Consider the following 19,079-nt stretch of genomic DNA (forward strand, 5'->3'; position numbering starts at 1 on the left):
TCTTTTCCTTTTGACAACAACATAAGAAGGCAACTTACACCCATCTGTGGCGATGCACAGCATAACAGTGTAGCATTGGTTCTCAGCACCGCTTGTCCACATGACAACACTTTTCTTTCCTTTGATTTTAACTATCCAGATGTGGGAATCCTTGGGTCCCATGACTTTCGCATGCGCAGCAAACGTCGTGTTGGGCACAGACACGCCAAGCAGGTTGGGGAGAAGGGAAACATTCCTTTCGCAGGCGGCACAAGGGAATCACAAACGCTGTCAGCACCACCGGCTGTGTAACGCGAGATCCCTCTAACATCACTTGAGTCTATTCGGTCACCAGCAAGTGGCGAGTGTGGAATTCTCCACAGCCACGCCCGTGGTTAGGCAACTGTGTTTTTGCCATGACAGTCACCGCAGCCGCCCATATCCCCACTTGGTAAGTTGGAAGCTCTTCTTTACCTAGATATTAATCTGTTTGAGAGAACCCTCAGTGATGTCAGCTATACCTAGCTGGCCTGTTCGAAGTGTTAGTTGCAATCATAATAAATGCTTTTTGAGTGTATACACGATTGTCGTCTATTGTTTCTTCGAGCTTGTACCAGGCTGCGGTTGATGGGCAGGCATGTGCCAACCACGGGGCTTGGTGTGCCAAGGCATAGCAACATGGGCATCTCCTCAGTGTCCCGACAAAATTTTTGAACTTCTTGATAATTTGGCGCAGGTTATATGTGCAAAAATATTGTCACAAGCTGTCATGAACCATGCCTGCCGCGCAGACAACCAGATGAAAGAATGAAGAGAATGACGTTAGCCAAGCTGCCGCGAGACCGCTCTTCAACAACCGCGCCTATCAACCAGATTCATCTGGTTCTGCATTAAACACCTCGTGTGTAACATTTGGTGGAGGTGCGGGGTAACTCCCATGGCCTACAACCAAGCCACCAGCACAATAGCTACGCCGAAGCCGTGGCTTCGCCAGACTTTCGCTGTCGCGCCCAATCATGGCCACAGAGCAAACTACCCTCAGCAGCAGTGCCTCGGCGAGCCCAGTTCCTATCCAGCACTACCGAGAGCCACGCACGTTCTCGGCGAAGGCAGAGGAAGATGTGGATGAGTGGCTAACCCATTACGAAAGGGTAAGCCAATACAATAACTGGAACGCTGCCATACAGCTTAGGAACATTGTTTTCTTCTCGGCCGGCACGGCGTTGGTATGGCATGACAACCACGCGGACATGCTAACTACATGGACACGCTTCGTTGAGGAGATCAAAAAGTGTTTCGGTGACTCAGACGCAAAGAGGAAACGTGCGGAACTCGCATTAGCCCAGAGAGCTCAGGTACCCGGCGAGACTTGCACTGCCTATATCGAAGAAATTTTGAAGCTGTGCCGAACCGTCAACGCTCAAATGACAAAGGAAGATAAAGTGGGGCACGTGGTAAAAGGAATAGCGGAAGACGTGTACAACTTCCTCATTGGTAAAGAGAACTTGCACACTGTATCAGAACTGATATGGCACTGCCGTAAGTTCGAGGCGCTGAAGACTCGCCAAATTACACCAAAGTTTGGATGGCTGGCCAATGTAACGACTGTAGCAAGTGTTGACACGAGTCCTCTGCTCCCAGACCTTTCGTTCACCATCCGCTAGATAGTCCGCGAGGAGCTCCAGCAACATGACGAACAGGCCCATTATGCGGCGCCACGTTGCAGCTCCTCCGTTTTCCTAGACACTCTTTGGGAACACCCTTCGGCTACTTGGAACCACTCGGTGAACGTCGCGGATCTTAACGGCTCCAGAGACGAACCGCATTACATTACGACCGAACCCCCATGCAATGATTCGCCCCCTCAACTTTCGTCCACGAAGACTCGCCGCTACCTACGGCTTTCAAGGGGAAGAGCCTCGTTACCCTCAACCGATGTCTTCAGCAGAATACTTCAATCCACATTCTGAAGTTCGCCCTTCGCCAGTGTGTTACTGCTGTGGCATGCCTGGCCATATAGCTAGCTACTGTAGCCAACGCCGAGCATCAAACTATGGATCGTCAGCGCCGACTATGCAGTCTAGCGGTCATACACTGCGCACTCAGTGGCCAGGAGACTCCACTTCAGGAAGCCACTTTCAAGAGGACCGATGCACTGCCCAGGAGACCTACTTTGGAGAGGAAAGAACACGAAACCGCTACCGCTCCCCTGCCTCCGACCGTACTCTGACGCCACCACCAGCCTTCCGAGCCTCTCAATCACCATCCCCTCGGCCGCGATTCACGTCACTATCGCCTTGGCGCCGTTCCGCGTCGCCCCCGCCGGGAAATTAGCCAGCGCGGCCAATGGAGGTGAAGTAGCTGGAAAATGTGTGCTGCCGACTCAACTGCCTCCATTTTCATGCTAAAGAATAAGGTTCATGTACTGATTGATGGGGTCTCTACAATGGCTTTAGTCGACACAGGAGCAACTGTCTCGGTCATGAGTGTGGGGTTTAAAGGCCTTCTGGGACGCAAGGTTATGTTTTGTTGGGACCAGTGCACAAGTTTCCGTGGAGTCAGTGGTGAATCATTATACCCGGTTGGTGTGTGTAACGTGGATGTGTCTCTGGGTGGGAAAGTTTTTAATGCAGAGTTTACTGTTCTTCCTCGCTCCTCGCATGACGTGATTCTGGGGATTGACTTTTTGCAATTGTGTGGTGCGAATGTTGACTGCTGGACGGGAGAACTCAGTGTCGACACCTGTGTTTCACCTGTGCTTTTTGAAGGTGAAGCTTGCCCGGAGAGTGTGTTGTGCGTGTCTGAGGATACAGTTGTGCCCGCCTTATCTGCGATGCGTGTTGCCGTCGCCTGTTCACCTCCGACTCCTACCTCGTTCGATGCTGCAGTGGAACCTGTACATTGCAACTGCCTCATGAAAAACGTGTTAGTTCCGTGCTGTGTGGTCTCAGTGACCAATAGATGCGCGGGGCTGTGGGCGCTAAACTGTTGCACTGAAGCGGCAGTGCTACCTCAAGGCCTAAAGATTGCCACGTTTCAGGAAGAGTCGCTCGTATTGGTGGCAGTACTTACAGAGCTCCCCGATGGAGGAGCAACCAGTGTCTCGAGCCTCGGGAGCTCGAAGATACTTTCCATGATTGATAAGTCACTCAGCGATCACGAGCGTCAAGTTTTGATGGCCCTGTTTACGAAACACACCTCGGTATTCGACTTTGCGCAGCACGATGGCCCGCCATCAATTCCTGCGTCCAGAACTCGTCATCGCATCAACACAGGAGCCGCCCAGCCAATCCGACAAAAACCCTAACGTGTATCCCCGTCAGAACGCAAGATAATCAGCGATCAGGTCCGAGAAATGCTATGCAAAGGCGTCATTCGAGAATCATCTAGTCCTTGGGCAGCCCCCGTGATATTGGTGAAGAAAGACGGTATGTGGCGGTTCTGTGTTGATTACCGTCGCCTAAACGCCGTTACTAAGAAAGATGTATATCCACTCCCCCGAATTCACGACGCCATCGCCTGTCTCTTTGCGGCATCTTACTTTTCCTCAATCGATTTACGGTCAGGTTACTGGCAAATTCCTATACACAAGGACGACAGAGGCAAGACAGCATTTGTAACACCCGACGGACTATTCGAGTTTAACGTGATGCCTTTCGGATTGTGTAACGCGCCCGCAACGTTCGAAAGGTTCATGAACACGATATTACGCGGCTTAAAATGGGAAGTTTGCATGTGCTACTTAGACGACGTTGTGATCTTCGGGCGAACGTTTAGTGAGCACAACAAACATTTGGATTTGGTCTTGAATGCTTGGAGAAAGCGGGTCTCGTGCTCAATTAAAAAAAAATGCCGTTTTGGGGAACGACAAACTTTTGCACTAGGCCATCTGGTCGCTAAAGAAGGCATCCGACCAGATCCACAAAAGACTGCGGCCGTAGAAGCATTTAGAGTATCGAACTCTGTCAAGCAGTTAAGGGGGGATGAGGGTCTTGAAAACTTTTTTTTTATTTCGTAACATATCTTCCTGAAAATTGGCATGCAGATATATCTTTGAATGCTGATCCCAAATATATATTCAGATTTTATATATCTCATCTATAAATGAAGATATTGCAAAATAATTCATCCCACATAGGTCTTTTCTTACGGGCCGTTATGATAATTTCTTAATTAGAAAAACTAGTTTCAAAGAATGGCTGTCATTTCCAAGGGCCCATTGCACATCCTAAAGCTAAAGAAATTTTTAAAAAGTGATCATATAGGTCATGAATGAATAACAAAGTAGGAAGAAAAAAACAATGCGGGAGTAATTAGCTTACATCTGACCTAATTGCTAGTCTAATGGGTTTAATGAAAAATGGAAAGCTTTAGGATGTAGTTGAGGTTTTACTGAAAAAAATGATACCTAATTCAATAAAATCAGTTGATGCAAACATTATGAAAAGTTCCGTAAGGCAAAGGCATTTGATCGAAAAAGCAAAGCTGAGAAAATTGCATTCAAAGTTTTGCTTACTCTGCCACTTTTGTTTACCTATCACATGGAAAAATTTAATGCTTTAGCATGCAGCTCAGTCATTACTGAACACAATAACACCAAACTCAAAGAAATCTGTTCATGTAAAGATTGTGAAAACCTCTGTATTGCATTGGTACTTGGCAAAAAAAAAAAACTCAGAAAGTCGTCTTTACTTGCTGCGCCGACGTTCATTAGCTCGAACTTGCGGGAAGTCGCGGACTTCTTCGCCAATGAAGTTTTATTGTCTGCGTACTTTTCACGCCCCGCGCACTCCGCGCAAAACACCGCGTCGAAGCGTTGAGCACGCGAGCTCGGTTCAGCCGCGTCCGTCGGCACCGAAGCGGCGTTCGGAAACGCCGAAGTCGACGTTAGGCTTAGGTCAGCCGGCTCGGCCGCTTCCGACGACACGGAATCCGAAGCGACTTGCAGCGTTTCAAAAGTTAGCATTTTCGACGGGCTTAGTCCAGGCGCATCCACCGGCACTGCAGAGACTTGCGGTAACACCGAAGTTGACACCGATCGGGACTGTCCGGCCGCGTCCACCGGCGAAGCTGTTGTTGGCGAGCTCACTCCAGCCGCATCCACCAAGGCCACAGCCATATCTCTATGCCACAGCAGCTTGCGGCATCACCGAAGCTGTAGTTCTCGACGATGTAGCGCTCTTATTCCATGCGCGCCTCTTTTTGCTGACTGCTTTTCGCGTGCTTGCTTTCAAGCGCGCGTCTCGCCCCATCGTGACACGCGGAACAAAGACACCAGGCACGCAAAAGCAAGAAATTCGTGGTTAAAAGAGGCGACTCAATAGCCAAAATATCTACAAGAACGATAAAGAAAAAGGCAGAACGAAAAATACAAGAGGAATGCGAAAAATGACGTGCGCGCCGGCGAAAGCAGACGACGCGAAGGAGTCGAACAACGCGGCCGCGGGGCCGCGGCAGGCGAAGCATGCGTCACGGCCAATCAGAGGGCTGCGCCTCGGGGAGGCGCCCGCTTCACCCAATCAGCGGCTGTCTCGCGACGATTTCGCTCTTGAGAACGGGTGCTTGGGGTGCCGATCGCTCCGCTGCACGAGGGTCTACAGCGTGCCGAGGGGCGCCAGAATAGAGAGCGGGAAACCAGCTTTCAAACGAGACCAAGATGGCGCCGATCGGTTCGCGTCGCGCGGAGCTACGGCAGCTTGAAAATGAAGCAAATCTTCGCGCTTGGCGTTCAATTTCGGCTCACCGACGTTTCTAAATTGCCGTTTTTTTTATACTTCGAGTAGGAATTGAGCCATAATATTTTGTAGAGGCATAGTTGGGACATTAAAGACTTCAAAAACGCAATTTTTGAAAATTGCCATTTTTGACCATTTTTCGCGATTTCAAGACCCGCGTCCCCCCTTAAGAAGTTTCTTGGGCTTGTGCTCCTATTTTCGCCGATTCATTCCCCGGTTTGCTGACATGGCTCATCCCCTACACGCCTTCTCCAAAAAGGTGTTCCCTTTGAGTGGACTGCAGATTGCGACTCATCGTTTCGCCAGCTCAAGTTCCTGTTGACATCCCTACCAATTCTTCGCCACTTTGATCCTTCATCACCAACTGAGATTCACACCGATGCCAGCGGCGTAGGCATCGGTGCTGTGCTAGTTCAGCGTGTTGGCGACAGTGAGCACGTGATCTCTTACGCTAGCCGGTCCTTGAGCCGCTCCGAGCGCAACTACACAGTCACGGAACAAGAGTGTCTGGCAGTCATCTTCGCCGTGCAACGGTTCCGTTCGTATCTCTATGGGCACCCCCTTCACTGTGATAACAGATCATTCGCTATGCTGGCTTGTGAATCTGCGGGATACCTCAGGACGATTAGCGTGCTGGGCCCTCCGTCTACAGGAATACGATTTCCTTATTTGCTACAAAAGTGGCCGGCGACATGCTGACGCTGATTGTCTCTCTCGGATGCCACTTCAAAGAACTGAATGTGATGCGGTCAATTTTGATGAATACATCGCTTTTGTGTCCCTGGAATTTCCGGATATGGGTACCGTCATATCCGAGCAGCACAAGGACGAGAGCTTACAACCGCTCTTCGCGGCAGCACAGGAGTCACCTGCAGGCAGTCGCTTTCGCCTACGTGATGGTGGCGCGCTGTATAAGAAGAGCTACTCGACCACCGGTGCACGCTACCTTTTAGTAGTCCCCAAGAACCTTCGTCACCAAGTATTACACGCCATGCACGATGACCCAACTTCCGGTCATCTTGGTTCCACACGTACACTCTACCGGGCTCAAGAATGTTTTTACTGGCCTAAGATGTGGAAAGATATCGAACGGTACGTTGCCAGCTGCTCTCAATGCCAGCGCTACAAGCGTCCGCCACAAGCGCCACATGGCCTGCTTCAACCAGTTTCCCCTTCTTATGTTCCCTTTGAGCAAGTTGGTATAGATCTTCTGGGCCCTTTCCCGCAATCCTCCAAGGGTAATCGTTGGGTTATCGTTTGCGTAGATCCCCTTACCCGCTATTGTGAGACCACCGCATTGCCATCGGCCACAGCTACAGAAATTTCTATCTTTTTGCTGGCTAACGTTATACTCCGACATGGACCTCCTCGCATAGTAATCAGCGATCGTGGGTGACAGGTTACCGTGGACGTGGTTGAAGAAACCTTTCGTCTGTGTTCATGTAGCTTCCGCCATTCTACGCTCTACCATCCACAAACTAATGGTCTGGTCAAGCGCACAAACAGAACACTTGCCAACATGCTGTCCATGTACGTCGATTCAGCACACAAGAATTGGGACAGTATCTTGCCTTTCATTACGTATGCCTTCAATACTGCGAGACACGAGACTACTGGTTACTCAACATTTTTCCTTCTGTATGCTCGTCCGCCGTGCTACACCCTCGACACCATACTTCCCTACTTCGCTCACGACAACGAATCAATTGATGAGATCCTATGTCAAGCATAAGAAGCACGACGCCTCGCTAGGCTACGCACCGTAGCATCGCAGGACCAGTCCAAGATACGCTATGACAGGCGTCACCGCCACGTTTACTTCGATCCTGGTGACCTTGTGTGGCTCTGGACGCTGTTGCGGAAGCGTGGCTTGTGCCAGAAGTTTCTTGCCCACTACGTCGGCCCTTACGTTATTCTGGAGCGCCTCAGCGAAGTAAACTACCGAACTGCGCGCCTCACGAGCAGTGGACGACGCTCGGCCAAGGCTGAAGTGACACACATCGCGCGTCTGAGGCGTTACAACCCACGAGATGACTGACTCGCCTGGCGGGCTTCGTCTGCCAGTGGGGAAACGTCACAAGCTGTCAAGAACCACGCCTGCCGCGCATACACCAGATGAAAGAAAGAAGAGAACGACGTTAGCCAAGCTGCCGCGAGACTGCTCTTCAACAACCGCGCCTATCAACCAATACAGTGCAGTCCACTTATAACGATACCACATATAACGATATATCGGTTATAACGATGAGTCGACATGAGAGTGTCATTTTATGCATTAGGTCTATGGGGAAAAAAAACTATTTACAACGATAGGTTATTCACCGCATATCGGATATAACGATCAAAATATTGCCGCCCAGATGGCTTTTTTCGTGCAAAATAATCGTAACATTTGCATTGCTTAGTTCCCTGAAACGAACGATGTCGAGACGAGGGGATGTTTACCTCCGTAAGTTCGTATCTGCCGCCACTTACCACGCTGCGCGTCCCGCGCCACAAGATGGCGCTAGCTGCTTCATGCGCGTCGGCCACAGTCGGTCCGAAAGAGAGAGAAAGAAAAATAAAAAGCAACAAGCAAAGCGGCGCGGTGGCGCCCGTCCCGCAACCAGTCTCTCTCTCTCGCGATAGCAGGCCGACGCCACCGAAGCAGCGTGCAACCAACAGTACAACCCAGTTCGAAGATGGCGCCGACAAAGCGTAAAGCTGTGTCGCTTGACACGAAGATGGATATACCGTATTTACTCGCATAATGATCGCACTTTTTTTGTCAGAAAAATTGACGCAAATTCAGGGGTGCGATCATTACGCGGGTTAAATTTACCGCGAAAAAAAATTTTTTTTTTTTCGCCCCGCGTTTGCTGCGGGATGCGAGATTGCGGGTGCGGGACACCAAAACAAAAATGGCGGCCGGCGGAGCAAGCCGAGCGCGCCGAACGCGATTTTTTTTTTCTTCTCGTGAGTACATTACGTGTATTGAAACAGTTTCTTCCGTATCAGTGATGAATAATATCGTTAATATCGGCAAGTTTGCGGCAGTAACGTAGCCATGTCCACTTTGAGGGGACAGAAACAGGTGGGCGCGCTTAGCTGCCAGTGACATAGAAATGCATGGGTGACGTGCTGCGGAAACTGCGACATCTGTCTTCACTACTATCCTAATACGGCACGTTTCCGCTAAGGGTGGGCGAATATCTTAGCTGTGTTACAAGCGTCGGCGTATGAATAGGGTGCACTTTTATCGTATCAAGTAAACGTGGCTACTATCATTGCCGCGCGCGATTTGTTGCGTGCTCACGAGTACAAAAGCAGATGAAAAGAGTCGAAATGCGCCTTTATTGTTTTTGTTGAGATCAACCACTATAAAGCCAACCCATAACAAAGGCAAGTTTGGTTGTACCTCATTTTGTCATAGATGTGCGGAAAGTGACGAAAGTAATGAAATGAGGCATCTACTTAAGAATGTTTGGTGCGTGCAGGCCGCTTGGCTTGTCTTGAAGAGTCGTTCGCGTAGCATTCGACAGATGGTAAGCGCGATCATTATTAGCTAGACTTAGCACACGACGTATCGCTGCGGCAAGTTTGGGGTGCGATCATTACGCGGGGAATAAAAAAAATCGAATTTTGACGACAAAATTTAGGGGTGCGATCATTACGCGAGTGCGATCATTATGCGAGTAAATACGGTATTGCAGGACTCTCGATGCGGCTTCAAGGTGAGCGCCCTCGTGAAGAAGTATGAGCTCGCCCAGTCTACGATATCAACCATCTTGAAAACCGGAAGCACCGCGATTGTGAAGGTAGGAGCTATCAGCGGCCATGCCGATCAGTGGAAAAGGGTTATAGACCCTTTGTACGCCGATGTTGAAGAGGCGCTTTACCAGTGGTTCATCACAACCCGCGTGCATAATGTGCCTATTAGTGGGCCAATACTTGCCATCAAAGCGAAAAACTTCGCTTTTCTTCTGGGACTGCCAAATTTTGAGCCTGGGGGAGGCTGGATTCAGCGCTTTAAAGAGCGGCACGGAATCGTTTACAAAAACGTGGTAGGGGAAGCGGTGTCTTTAGACACAGAGGCAAAGCAGCAGTGGCTGCAGACAAAGCTGCCCGGCGTGCTGGAGCGCTACGCGGAGAAGGACATATATAATTGCGACGAAAGTGCTCTGTTTTTTCAAATGTTGCTGTCGCAGGCTCACGTTCTTAAAGGAGATCGATGCCTCGGCGGGAAGCACTCGAAACTTAGGGTGACCGTGTTGCTGTGCGTTAGCATGGACGGGAGCCATCGTTTCAAGCCTTTCATGATCGGGCGATCAAAGAAGCCAACGTGCTTTAAGAATCAGCACATCCCGGTTCGCTATCGCAGCAACAAGAAGGCGCGGATGACCCGCCACCTGTTCGAAGAATGGCTGCTCGAGTTCGACAGTTTAATTGAAGGCCAAGGAAGAAAAGTAGTGTTGCTACTTGACAACTATAGCGCACACAGCGTTAATCCGAAGCTAACATCTGTCGAATTGATGTTTCTGCCTCCGAATACTAGGGCAGGCCTTCAGCCGTTGGACGCCGGCGTGATCGCCAACGTTAAAGTCCTGTATCGGCGGCGCATGCTGGAGTGGCTAATTTTAGCCATTGACCGCGCAGCTCCTGGCACGTCGGTCATGCAGACGGGCCCTCTGACCTGAAGATCAGCCTTTTAAAAGCCGTGCGCTTCGTTTATGGTGTGTGGTATGAAGTAAAGCAGTCAACCATATACAACTGCTTCAAAAAGGCGGGCTTTGTGCATCAGGACGAACTTCCACAACCCACTGAGACCAACACGGTGGAAGCCGCTGACATAACCGTGCTCTGGGAGCTCGTTCCTACTGGTGACACAGGTGGTGCGTCGATGGAGGAGTTTTTGACTGCAGACAGTGCTGCCTCGCTCTGCGATGAGGTCACTGACGAGGTGATCGCCGAAGATGTGCTGTCTCGACAGACAGCAAAGTTGTGCGACGGTGGCGACGGCACCAGCGACAGTGACGAGATTGGCAGTGGCTCCTTGACCCCGACCACGATGTCCACGCAAAGTGCACTGTCGTCGATCGACTCCTTAATTGATTTTATGCATGCCAAAGGATTGCCGCCAGTGTTCGCGCAGCAGCTGGAATCCATGCACACCGCGGTTGTGAAGCTGAAGCTGCCGCAAAAACAAGTGAAGATTTCGGACTATTTCGGCGTGCCTAACCCTTGACATGGTCACTGGCGCTAGAAATAAAGTTTGTTTTTCACAGCCAACTTTCTAGATCATCTATTCCTTAGAGCAAGTAGCGAATTCGAGTTCGGAGCTGCAAAGATATGTTCCGCATTTTTTATTTAAAAAAAAATTTTTATAACTGCAGTCCAGATATAGCGATCATCGGTTATAACGATCATATTTTTCGTCTTTCTCGATACTGTTTTAAGTGGACTGCACTGTATGACAATATCAACATATGACAACAGTGAAAATTGTCATAGTATGCAACAACAGTCGACCAGGCAGACAAGTGGCTCTCAGCTTGCAGTGAACAAGAAAAGGGGTTAACCAAGGGGCTTGATATTTATTAGTCATATCATAAGAAGCAAACAAGCACCGACACTAAGGACAACACAGGGGAAATTACTTGTGCTTAATAAATTAAACAAAGAAATGATCAATTATTGGAAATGAAAGTTGATGAAAAAACAACTTGCCGCAGGTGGGGAACGATCCCACAACCTTCGCATTTCGCGTGCGATGCTCTACCAATTAAGTTACCGCGGCACTGTTTCCCCATCCACTTTCTTGGGTATTTATGTTTCCTGGTAGAACCCTGGGAGTGTTAGCCAGCGCCACCACTCACAGACCTTGGCGCCGGATGTGGAACCTCCTTTATGCCGCAGACGTCATGAGAACATGATCTTTTTGGGTGAAGGCAACCTGTCAATAAACCCACGCATGCTACCTGAAGGCATCAATGTTGCCGGATTCGAGACCTTCGTTACGTAATTAATTAGAAGAGGGTCAACTGAGCGGTCCGATTTTTATTAGTCATATCATACCATAGGTTGTGGGATTGTTCCCCGCCTGCAGCAAGTTGTTTTTTGCAGACATTACCATGGAACCTGACTTGACTAAGTTTCAACATTTAATTCACTCACGACTTGTCAACTAATCTCATTATAATTTTGGGATTTTAACAGTGTTTTCAATGCTTGTTGCTGTTTGCTTTTCATTGCACTTGCCTTATGTTCTCCTAATATGTACTAATGTGTTCTCTGTAGTAATTGTGACTTAATTTTCTTGTACATAACCTATGTTTCCCTTTATTATTACTTTTGTTATATTCTCGTTTTTAGCATGATGTATATTCTATGACCAGACCCTGTGATCCCCCCCCCATGTAATACCTCCGTAATGAGGGCCTTTGGGGGTATTTTTGAATAAATGAATAAATAAATTTATTAAGCACAAGTAATTTCCCCATGTTGTCCTTGATGTCAGTGTTTGTTGGCTTCTTATGATATGACTCAGCTCGCAGGGCTTTCATGTTGATTCCCACTAGTTTGATTCCCGCTGCGCTTACGAGCACGAATTAAAAGCGCTCAGAGCGGTCACTAGCAAAACCTGCAAGTTGCAACATGAGTATTGTGCAATGCTGCCGTGTGGTTCTCTTGCTGCTCGTGGATTACCAAAGTGCATCTAGCACGACGGCTTTGTTAAACCCAAAATGCAATGCGAAATGACTTCTCTAAATCAATAAATTGTGCAAGTGAATGGGGAAAAAACAGGATGGGGTCAGATTCGTTTCAAACCCTAAGGTGCAGGACGTAGAACCCAGTTTGAGAACCATTATACTAGATCATTTAACATGGGCAAATTAGATTACAGTTTATGTATTACGCTGTTTACGTGAGTTAAGCAAAAGTTTCATTCACAAGTGATTTCAGAGCAGTGCATAATACACGAGTTCTGTCTTCTCTACATTGAAGCAATTTACAGAACTGTGATATTGATTCCTCAGTTGCAGAATTGTAACTTAATGCTGCATTTATTAAATAAATGACCTTTCGCAATTTTCATAAAAGGAAATGAAGGGAAAAAAAAGTGAAAAAGAAAAAAGTCTGCTCCAACCTTCAGGGATTGCCGCCTTGTGACGTAATTTTCAGAGTTGAGGAGGTTCTGGTAATGAGAGAACACCTTGTCATAGTTCTGCTCGAGAAACTCCGCACAGACCATCTTGTGGCGTGTCAGCAGTTCCTGCATCATACGAAAGAAGCACTCACATCTGTCAGTGATGCCATATTTTGATAACCCACGACACACACCTGCCATAAAAATGGGAAAACCCTTCCTGGAAAGCAATACTCGCTAAGCAATTGCCACGAAGCACAGTATAGCCCACTTCTAATGGGCACATGAAACACCTTTATAAATAAATCATAATGTCGCCTCACTGCTGAAGGCTTTGCCTTGTTAATCCCCAATTGTCAGAATTTTTCAGATCCTTAAAGTATCATTGGAGTTAGACATGGTTCAAAGTTGCCTTCACATTGCTGCATGGCTTTCTCTCTTGTTTCCACTAGCTCACTGGAAACTACACATGATGGAATGACAAGAGGGCAACAGCCGCGAGGCTCTGCCCAAAAGTCGGCTGCATGTCAAAGGCTTACGTATATGTTTTTCTTCTGTTTAAGATGTGTTGGCCGCTATTGCTGCTTCTGGCACACGGCAATCGCTCAATGCAAATTTGTGGTATGCCGTACTCGTATGGGCCACAGCTTCTATATTTTATTATGTATTATATTAAGTTTTCTGTGTGGATCAAATGACAGCCAAGATGGGTTTTGATTCCTATGTCGATTCACCACCCAGCAAAATGGCACAGGAGGGAGACATCTCCAAATTGACAATGTCATAGGGTTGTAACGATCCTACACTCAGTACCGAGTCTTGACTGAAGCATGTACCGCGTGAAAGAGCATGCAAGTGCACATCAGCCGGGTGCCGTCTCACACAATTATCAGATTGGGCCATCAGGTTTATCTTGGGTGTGAGAAACTGAATACAGATGGCGACTTGTCTTGCCAGCTGAATCGATGCAGTCGGAGCTGTCGTTAATGAAAAAGGGCTTAGCTAGTTGATGCGACAGCATACACCACCAAAATCTTCACGATTACCACACAGCATGGAATGCCTGGGAAAGCACAACTTCGAGCAGACAACCGACATTGCTACCAAAAGTAGCAATGTGGTACAGTAAACCCTCGTTAACACGAACTCGCATATCTCGAAATATCGGTTAAGTCGAAAGTTTTCCACGCCGCGCCTTCCCCACCCATAGGTGTTATGTATTTGCACCCGTTTATCTCGAAGCATTTTTCGGGCGTAATACGGATATCTCGAAATTTCGACCGGGACAGCTGAAGGCAAAGGCCGTTACCAAAAGGTTATACAGGCTCCGAGCGAGCGCTTGGTTCCTACTTAAGTGCCGAACGCGGTCGCGTTCTAAGGGCGAATACAAAATTCCCGCGGATGCAGCCGTTTTCCGTCAACCACGTCAAGTAACCTTGGAAGCAGTCACGTGGTGTGCGCCGCTTGCGCGCGGGGGCTCATGGGTTTTATCGAGTAGTCGCGCCACTGCATTTCGCACGTGCGGACGTAATTGTGCGTGTGCGATTCTGTTCTTTGTTTCGTCGCGCTGTGCGCACGATACGTTGACTGCGATTTTTTGTGTTGATGTGTGTGTGGTGTGTGGTCAACGGACGACGACGACGATGTCCCGCCCCAAGCAGTGCAAGTCTCTGACGCTGGAGAAAAAAGTCGCGTTAATCAAGGAAGTGGAGAAAGCGGGAAGATCCAAAACGAGCATCGCCAAAGAATTCGGCATCCCTTTGTCGACGCTATCGACAGTTTTAAAAAATCGGCAGAAGATCTTCGATGGCTTCGAGCAAAGTTTTTCCAGCAAGCGGAAGCGGATTCGGGCCTCGAAATTCCCGGACGTCGAAGCAGCACTCATGCTGTGGCTCCGGAATATCAGGGCAGCCAACCTTCCGGTGACAACCCAAATGATGATGGAGAAGGCAGATGCTCTGGCGTTGCAGATGGGCCACACAGACTTCAGTTGCAGTAATGGCTGGTTTGAACGATTTAAAAAAAGAAATAACGTAGCCTCGAAGCCTATCCACGGCGAAAGCGGCACTGTTGATGAAGGGGCTGCAGACACTTGGCGCAACCACCGCCTCGCTGAGCTGCAAAAGGCTTACGCAGACAAGGACATTTTCAACCTCGACGAAGCAGCACTGTTCTATAAGATGCTGCCTAGCCGCACATACACGCCGAAGGGAGAAGCGTGCTCAGGCGCTAAGCAGCGCAAAGACCGAGTGACGATACTTTTCGGAGCCAACTCCACCGGCGATGAAAAACTGCCGCTGCTTGTTATCGGTAAGTCGCTCAATCCAAGGTGCTTCCGAAATGCACGGCTCCCGAGAGATGCGACTTACCGCGCCAATAAAACGGCCTGGATGACTGCAGCGCTCTTTGAAGAGTATGTACGTGCTCTTGACCGCAAGATGGCAAGGGATGGCCAGAAAGTGTTGTTCGTCGTGGACAACTGCCCCGGCCACGGAAAAATCAACAACTTGGAGGCGGTCACGCTGGAGTTCCTGCCTGCTAATATGACGTCCGTGCTCCAGCCGATGGACCAAGGAGTCATTGAGGTTGCTCGCAAGTTTTACAGGAAGAGTCTCCTGCACCGCATTTTGTGCTCTTACGACAGTGGTAAGAAGTACGAAATAGATTTGCTGGGTGCAGTCCACCTGATCGCCGAAGCCTGGCGACAAGTGCGTCCATTGACGATTGCCAACTGTTTCGCGCACGCAGGATTTTCGCGCGCCGAGAAATCGCTCGAGCCAGACACTGACGAGTTCGGTGATTGCGATGAACTTTGCGACGAAGACCGCAAAGCTGCCGGCTGCGCCAGCGATGCCGAAGACGGCGAAATCTCTTTTGAAGAGTACGCGCTCTACGAGTCGGACGTGCCCGTTACCGGAATGTTGTCCGACGCCGACATTGTTGAAATGGCAGTGAACAACGGTGATCACGCTGACGAAGAACCACCCAGAGAAGTGCCGACAACTGCAGAAACAAGGAACTTACTACGTTTGCTCCGCAACAAAGTTGAATGCAGCGGCGGCGAACAACGGCTCATGCGGTGCGTTCAGCAGCTCGAGGACGCTTTTCTCGCGCCGAATGCCAACGCCAAGCAGGCAAGCATCACCCAGTTCTTTCCAAAACAATAAAATTCAGTTTTTCCTGGGAATTCTGTGTCTATTGCAAAAGCTCCCCTCGTGCTGTGGAGCGTTTGTTAGCAGTGCTGGTTGTTACTGGCTCTTTCAGTGACCCGGTCACTGAAATTTTCGGCATTTTGCTTAACTCGAAACTCTACTTATCTCGAAATTTTTCCCGGATTTTACAACTTCGAGTTAACGAGGGTTTACTGTAGTATTAGATTCGACTGGTCACTTTTGGGCATTCCAGAGCACATTGGCGGCGTGCATTACACTTGGCTCGGCTGGTCGAAATCAAGTGCTCGGAGGTGCTTTCATCTTTGACCTGGAAGTGTGAGTGAGATCTTAAGGAGTTCCAGTCATGTAGCTGCAGCAGCTTTCGTTGTTGGCATGGCATGTGCTGTGGTGGTGTCAGTGCCTGCTTGCCTTGCCTGTTTAAAAGAGGAGACATGCAGACGTGTTTCCTTTCCCAGCTTCAGAGTGCTCTGGCGAGAGGCTGCACTTTCAGTCGTGTCCTCTGGCTCCAACCAGAAGCACACTCTACGTCATCATCGAAATCCCAGTCAGAGCATGGTAGGGACCGGCTAAATATAACATGAGATTGCAGGTTTATTCATTTTTTATTGATTTAGCTCAAAATTAGCAATAATATAGTGGTGGGAATGACTATGAGCATTTTGGAACAGGTTTTTTTTAGCAGCAAAAATAAAGATTTAGAGTAGGTTTTGTAGCAGTCAACAATAATGATTCTGCATGGTTCGTGGCCGGGAACAATTTCTGCCCGTCAAATACTGTTTAACTGTAGCATTGTACATCATTGTGAATATATTCAAGAAAGATAATGGTCGTGAGTGGTTGTGTACGCACAAACCACTAACGAAAAAATCAACCTGGATGCTCGAAAAGAACATGCTGTGCATCTCGAGCAGTAAAGTAAGCCACATAAAGAGGGGGGAGGGGGGGAAGAAGAAAAAGTAACGTGCAGCAATTGTCACATGTGGTATGTAGGAAAAACTTGAAAATATTTGTATTAAACACAAAAGAGTATGTGCAGTTTATCAAATTTGGTCAAGAAATAAATTTATCACCAAAACTAATGTCTCCCTTTTAACATCGTGGCATTGCGAAGTCACATAATCACTTAGGCATGCAACCATCACTCATGTTGTAGTTCAATAGTGAAAACACGCTCTGCTATTCAAATGTGCACAAGCTGGCTGCTAGTCTGCCCATGCATTCTTTGCCAAAAAAATAATGGCAGACTGACCTTGAAGGTAGAAAATGCATCGGAGGCAATGTCGAATGTGGACACTTCGACGTACTTGAAGAAGTTGTAGAACTCGTCCGAGTAGAGGATGATCTTTGCCAGGGCTTCGTACCGGGCACACTCTCGCAGCATGGTGCCACAGTTGAGTGCAATGTCCTGCTTCTCATACCTGTCCAAGAGATAGTACGCCTTAATGGACACTCAATGCTAGTAAAACACTGCTTCTCAGTTTGATGAATAGACAATTTAATGCACGATAAACATAACAAGGATTGACTTCTGGTCTCGTTGTTGCAAGATAAGCTAAATATTTTGGATGTAGATGACCCTTCCCTAGTGAAAAAGTCTCGAGAAGTCGAACATCACGTCCACCCAGTCTGACAAAGGTCTTTGTGCCCTCTCTGTGGATATAAAGGACCTCTACTACTCACTTGCCCATGACGCACTGCTTGAATGCATACTCTTGGAACATTTAACCATGTACCTCACCCCAATGTATATCCATTGGGATAGGAAACCCTTTATTTAGAAGAAAGGCATTTGAATTCGATCTTATATCGCGCCTATCCATAGTAAATTGTTTTTGTCCAGTTTTGACAAAATATTACGGGCACAAAAGGTTTCATGTGTTTCATATACGTGAATGACTACTTGCTTTTGCTCAAGTTTAAGAAAGATTCCTTTGAATTTGAAGCCTCTAACTTACTACAGTCGAACCCGTTTACATTGAATTATTCTTCATATCGAACAATTTCTGAACACGGTATAGTTACAACGGGTATATATAGCAAAAGTTACGCTTACACCAAACAAAAATAGCAGCGACTCCCGATATATAGAATGTCAAGCTGCGGAAAAATGGCCCCAGAAGTTGGCTTTCTCTTGCGGTGGAAGGGAAACTTGGTGGCATGGCTCCATCAAACCGCCCTCCCTACCGTGACCGTGCTGCGTCAAGCAAGCCGTCGTCGCCGCCCAGCAAAAAAGATCCTGGCCCAACCGCAGTGCTTGCTCAGAGAGCCAATCAGAGGCTCTTGTGCCCTAGTCATGCAAGATGGCTTAAGTGTCAGTTGTCTCGCTGCTTATCGGGTTCGTGTTTGTGCCTTGTGGGCCTTCTCCCGCAGTGTTGCCATGATGAAGCGGCAGATTTCGCCTTTTGCCGTGAAGCTAAAAATCACAAATCGGGTCGAACACGGTGACAAGTCGGATGCCCTGCAGTGTGCAAGATTCCAAGAGGCAATCTCAGTGCGAATAAGGGGGAGATTAGGGCTAAAGCGACTAAAGCTGACAAACATGCGACCCGGTGGCCGTGGCACCGAAGGCGTACGCACAGCCGTGTACAACTGTTCACCCGAAATTGCTTCAGACATGCCGACTTCCACATGCCCAGTGATGACTGTAAATTCTGACGAGTGCAATGAAGCCGTTGCTGGTGTTGCCGAAAGCTTGGAGCAAGCTGTCAGAATTTCCAGAAGCTGTTGATGAATAGGTCAGATGATTAGTGCAAATGATGGTGTCGCGACCACGAGAGAGCCAGAAAACTAAGACTAGTTGAGTAGAACTTGTTGCTAGGCGAGTTGGTTGGGATCTAAAGAATACATCGTTGCGCCAAAAAAGGAAAATAAAGACTTGGGAAGGAAGAGTACGAAACGACAGATTGAGTGCTGTACTTCAACTGCTTTTATTCTTGCAGCAGGACAGGGAGAATGAACGAATGCGCATGCGTACATCAGAGTTGCCTAGAGCGATTCCAGTGACGTTTTTAGCAGTTGCAACTTGTTTTCAAACAGAAAAACAGACGTGTCACTAATACAACTCGT

General features: G+C 48.3%; 2 protein-coding genes across 4 annotated transcripts in view; one reads left to right on the plus strand and one right to left on the minus strand.

Moving 5' to 3' along the window:
* Mo25 (calcium binding protein Mo25) overlaps positions 1-19,079 on the minus strand; it is a 185,572-nt gene that overhangs the window by 75,898 nt on the left and 90,595 nt on the right. For all 3 annotated transcript variants that reach the window (XM_070531465.1, XM_070531464.1, XM_070531463.1), the window contains exons 5-6: positions 17,263-17,431; positions 12,841-12,966 (exon numbers count right to left, since the gene is read on the minus strand). In XM_070531465.1, coding sequence (XP_070387566.1) covers positions 12,841-12,966; positions 17,263-17,431 — 295 coding nt within the window. The remainder of the gene's footprint in view (positions 1-12,840; positions 12,967-17,262; positions 17,432-19,079) is intronic.
* LOC139054971 (tigger transposable element-derived protein 4-like) lies at positions 996-10,938 on the plus strand. Its single transcript, XM_070532680.1, has 3 exons — positions 996-1,130; positions 9,419-9,995; positions 10,583-10,938. The coding sequence occupies exons 1-3, from the start codon at positions 996-998 to the stop codon at positions 10,936-10,938; spliced, it is 1,068 nt and encodes a 355-aa protein (XP_070388781.1).

The sequence above is a fragment of the Dermacentor albipictus genome, chromosome 1, assembly GCF_038994185.2.
Source record: "Dermacentor albipictus isolate Rhodes 1998 colony chromosome 1, USDA_Dalb.pri_finalv2, whole genome shotgun sequence".
In the NCBI taxonomy this organism is placed as follows: domain Eukaryota; kingdom Metazoa; phylum Arthropoda; class Arachnida; order Ixodida; family Ixodidae; genus Dermacentor; species Dermacentor albipictus.

Coding starts and splice junctions, on each gene's coding strand:
- LOC139054971 (XM_070532680.1), top strand. CDS start 996: ATGGCCACAGAGCAAACTACCCTCAGCAGCAGTGCCTCGGCGAGCCCA. Junction 1,131..9,418: donor GGCTAACCCATTACGAAAGG/GTAAGCCAATAC, acceptor GACTCTCGATGC/GGCTTCAAGGTGAGCGCCCT. Junction 9,996..10,582: donor TAGCATGGACGGGAGCCATC/GTTTCAAGCCTT, acceptor CTGGTGACACAG/GTGGTGCGTCGATGGAGGAG.